This window comes from Lathyrus oleraceus, chromosome 7 (assembly GCF_024323335.1).
Source record: "Lathyrus oleraceus cultivar Zhongwan6 chromosome 7, CAAS_Psat_ZW6_1.0, whole genome shotgun sequence".
Lineage (NCBI taxonomy): Eukaryota > Viridiplantae > Streptophyta > Magnoliopsida > Fabales > Fabaceae > Lathyrus > Lathyrus oleraceus.
The window spans coordinates 367,376,862-367,381,450 of record NC_066585.1 but is presented as its reverse complement, the minus strand read 5'-3'; the positions used below and the strand labels follow the sequence as shown (position 1 = coordinate 367,381,450).

General features: G+C 35.1%; 1 protein-coding gene across 1 annotated transcript; it reads right to left on the bottom strand.

Annotated features, from left to right (window-relative positions):
- Positions 1-765: 765 nt before the first annotated feature.
- LOC127103870 (uncharacterized) lies at positions 766-1,445 on the bottom strand. The gene has a single exon (XM_051041111.1). It carries the CDS (start codon positions 1,423-1,425, stop codon positions 766-768), a length of 660 nt encoding a protein of 219 aa, XP_050897068.1. The 5' UTR covers positions 1,426-1,445.
- Between the last annotated feature and the right edge of the window lie 3,144 nt (positions 1,446-4,589).

Sequence of the window (4,589 nt, the reverse complement as noted above, 5' to 3'; positions counted from 1 at the left end):
ACCATCCTTTTTAGGGACTAGAATAATAGGGACAGCACAAGGACTTAAACTTTCTCTTACCCATCCTTTACTTATCAATTCAGCAACTTGCCTTTGTATCTCTTGAGTTTGTTGTGGATTGCTTCTATATGATGGCCTATTAGGCAAAGATGCTCCTGGATTGAGATCAATATGATGTTCAATTCCTCTTATAGGTGGTAAACCACTTGGCACCTCTTTCGGAAACAATTCTTTAAATTCCTGCAAAAGAGACTCAACACAATTTGGCAATTTTTTTTCATTAGAAATAGTGGTTAGTAAAGGCACCTCCTTGCAAAAGAGCAAGTACAAAGGCTGGTGTGACACAATGGCTTTTTTCACATCTCTTTTTTTTGCAATTAAACTTTGTTTCTTTTCTCTTTTATCATTCTTTTTCTTTTCATTCTTTCCTTTTTCTTTTTCTTTTTCTTTTTATTTTCTTTCTTGATCATATTTTTTTCTCATTTTTCTTTGATCTTCTCTCACCTCACTAGGATTTAACGGTACAAGATTGTTCTTTTGATCATGATACATAAAAGAGTACTTATTGGAGTACCCATCATGATTGGCTTTTCTATCAAATTGCCAAGGCCTACCTAATAACAAATGACTAGCTTCCATTGGTACTACATCACACAACACTACATCCTCATATTTTCCAATTTTAAAACAAAGCTCAACTTGTTTATTAACAAGCATTTCTACATTTTCATTAAGCCATTGGAGTTTGTAAGGCTTAGGGTGAGGTTATGTTTCCAATTTTAGTTTAGAAACCAGACGCGTGCTTGCAACATTTGTACAACTTCCTCCATCAATTATTAAAGAACAAACCTTTCCTTGCACAAAGCATCTTGTATGAAAAAGGTTTTCTCTTTGACTTGTATCCTCCTCCTTTATTTGGCTTCCCAACATTCTTCTCACCATGAGTAAATCTCCACTAGGTATTTCTTCTTCAAACTCCTCATCATAATCACCATCCTCCTCTTCAACAATTTCTTCATTTTCTTCCATAAGCATAGTTCTCTTTGTTGGACATTGAGATGCAATATGTCCTTGGCCTTGACACTTGAAACACTTAACACTTTTGTTAGTTGAAACACTTGAAGAAGAAGATGTAATAGTTTTACCTTTGTTTTCAACCGTGGCTTCCTTAGATGATGAAGCACCCTCCTTCTTTGTTTTGTCCTTCCAACTTTGAGAATTGAAAGTGGTGGAATTTCTCCTTGCTTGGCTCTTTCTTTTGAGTTGTTGTTCCACTTTGATAGCTTGGTGTACCAATTCATCCATTTCAACATAGTGATGAAGTTCCACTATGTCACTAATGTCATGATTTAGACCATGGAGAAACCTAGCCATAGTTGCTTCATCGTCCTCCTCTACATTAGCTCTAATTTTGAGAACTTCCATCTCCTTGAAATATTCTTCAACACTTTTAGAACCTTGAGTGAGTCTTTGCAATTTGTTGTGTAATTCCCTATGATAATAGGAAGGAACGGACCTTCTCCTCATGATTCTTTTCATCTCTTCCCAAGTATCAATTGGTCGTTCTGCATACCTCCTTCTATCTTTGGTCAATTGATCCCACCAAACTAAGGCATACTCCTTGAACTCAATAGAAGCAACCTGCACTTTTTCAAGATTAGAATAATTGTGACAATTAAAAGTTTGTTCAAGTTTAGTCTCCCATTCTAGATATGCCTTCGGGTCACTCTTCCCAACAAAAGATGGAACTTTAATTTTTATGCCCCTCAAATTATCTCCCCCTTGTCTCCTTCTACGTCTTCTTTCCTCCTCATCACCACTACCATCATTAGAATTTTGGGGCCTCCTTTCCAACTCATCAATTCTTTGTTGAAGTTGTTCACCTTGTTCTCTTAACAATCTTTCAAAATTGTCACGCATGGTTGCGATCTGAACAGTTAAAGCCGCTGTTCTAGGTGAAGGTGGACTAGACATACTTGTGAAATATTTGTGAAATTAGGAACAAGTGTTTAAAAATGGACCTCACCACTCTACTCACGTGTTTACACTCAATCACTCGTGTTTCACTCAAATTTTTTTTGGCTTTTTTAATAATAAAAACATTATGCCTTTTACCACTCAATTTGCTCTTTTAGTTCTTTAGAGAAACCAAAATGAATCAACACAAAGAAATCAATTTCAGATGATAATCAACACACAAAAAACTTTACAAAAACGGCAAACAAAAAAAAGACTCTAAAACAAAGGAAACCAGGAGAATTTTAAGAGTGTGGCAAGAAAAAAAAATTGAATTTTTTTTTTGAATCACAATCTTTAACAATCAGATCCCTTTTTTTTTTCAATTTTTTTCTTATACCCTTTTTTTCTAATTTTTTTATAATGATAAATGGATAATAATGAAGAACAAGAATATAGACAATTTACCACATTTCGGCCCTTTTTTTTTGGAATATGCTATGATTACCACTTGATATGCACTAACTTTTGAGAATTATGCATTTCCTTCAAAATTCCTGAAACAACTTTGTTAACTTTTGGAATATTAATTCTTTTGTGACTCAGAGGAAGTAATCTGCCTTATAATTGAAAGAATGACAGAATTTGATACATGCATATAAAATAAACGAGACTAATATGAAATAAATGAGAAATAAGAAATGGAATTAAATAGAAGGGGCACCACACTCTTTCTAATCCAAAAGAGAATGATAAGCCTATGGATGAGGATCACCACGAGAAAAGGATTTCTTGATAAGATCAATTTTGGTCCAATCCAGAACCTAAGAGCAAATACTCTCACTTACACATGTGTAAACTTGACAAAATTCATTGATCCAAAAAGAAGATACATGCCTCCTTTATATAGGAATGGCTTAAGATGATGAAATAAGTAAAAATTAACTCCTAAGAAAACAAAAGGGTTTCAGCCACTAATTATCATGATAGTGGGTTGAGTTATTACTAAGAAAGTGCAAAATAAAGAAGAGATAGTGGGGTTCTTGAAAGGGCAGAATAATGGCAATTCTTTATTTACCACTTCTCTTGCAATTTTCGTCCATTATAGTGTGGTTATTGGTATTTCCTTTATTTTTATTTATTTATGCATTATTGGGCCTTTTATCACATGCTTGGATGATAAGAATAAACTTGGGCTCTTTTTCTTCAATCTGGCCCATGCATTCTATTGACTTGATCATGAAGTGAACTAAAGCATCATTGACTCTTCTTGCACGTGCCCTTGTCATAGAACCTCCTAAGCTTTGCATTGTATCATTTATGTCTTGGATTACGTCCTCATCAATTGGTCCCAATTGACAACATTTATAGCACATAGGAGCTCCAATTGTTACAACTAACAAAAGATAGAGTACACAGGAACTCAATTGATCCCAACTGACAACTAATTGAGCATTTAACGGAATATGGGATATTACATTCTCCCCCCCCCCCCCCCCCCCCCCCCCTTAAATTGAAATTCGCCCCCGAATTTCCTTCACTCAACAAACAAACAAACCTTGTATCAACGTCTTAGACCAATAATTAACTTATCTTCGATTCCAAACCTCTGACATACTCATTCTTCTAACTTGTCCTTGCTAACAAATTTCCTTCTTTCATGAACTCTTGAAACTTCTTGATCTCCATCACAATCTTATTCTGATATTGGAATAACATTTAAACTTGCTTCCACTTAATTCATCTAATATACCGCTCTACATCAGTTGGTCACTTTCCTCCCGGAACCACGACTTCCTTTCCGTGCACTAAGTTACACAAAACATAATTACGACATCTTATCTTGACTTGGTTAATCAATACTCAGTAATTCTTCATAAAAAAATTTATTGATACCTTGACCGCTCACAATATTGACTACTCTTCTCTTATTATTCCTTCAATAAATGTGAAAAACTTGTATCCATCTATCAATAATCTCATCAACTTCACTTGATCTGATAATGTATGCTACAAGCCCTTACTCCCACTTCTTCCCTTCTCTTGTACTACTCCAATAAGATAGCACCATTAGCACGAGATTGTCTTACTCTCATCCTTACCTCCATTCTTACGAGTAACTATCTCCCTGATCCCCATAGACTTGATTGAGCTCTTTCTTCCATCACCTTCCATTGTGATACTCTGATTCCAATAGTGGAACACAAGTTTAAAATAAGACCAACACTCTTCAGAAGATATGTATCCAGGAGTTACATTATTACAACCATAAAAACGTAGAACATCTAAATTCATCATGTGTTCGATGCAGCTAAACCAAATTAGTTTGACAATATCCGATTCTGGTTACTCTATTCCATATCAAGTCCTCTTATAGGGTTTTGATTCATTCAAGATTTCTCCCAACACATGATCTCGACCAATAACAAAGCAACACCGTCAAGAAACTTTAAATCATCAACGAGACACCACTTCTAAGGAACTTAATCAATTTAGAGCGTAACTATGAGTGTCCATACACCTCATAGAGTCACACACAAAATTTCACACACATCTAGAGATAAAATTTCACTTCGTATCCCAAAATCATTCATCTCAATCGTCCCGTCCCATCTTCCATAATCTTAGCTGAT

Bases quoted from the DNA above. Each gene is read 5' to 3' on its own strand.
- LOC127103870 (XM_051041111.1), bottom strand. From the start codon at position 1,425: ATGGAAGTTCTCAAAATTAGAGCTAATGTAGAGGAGGACGATGAAGCA.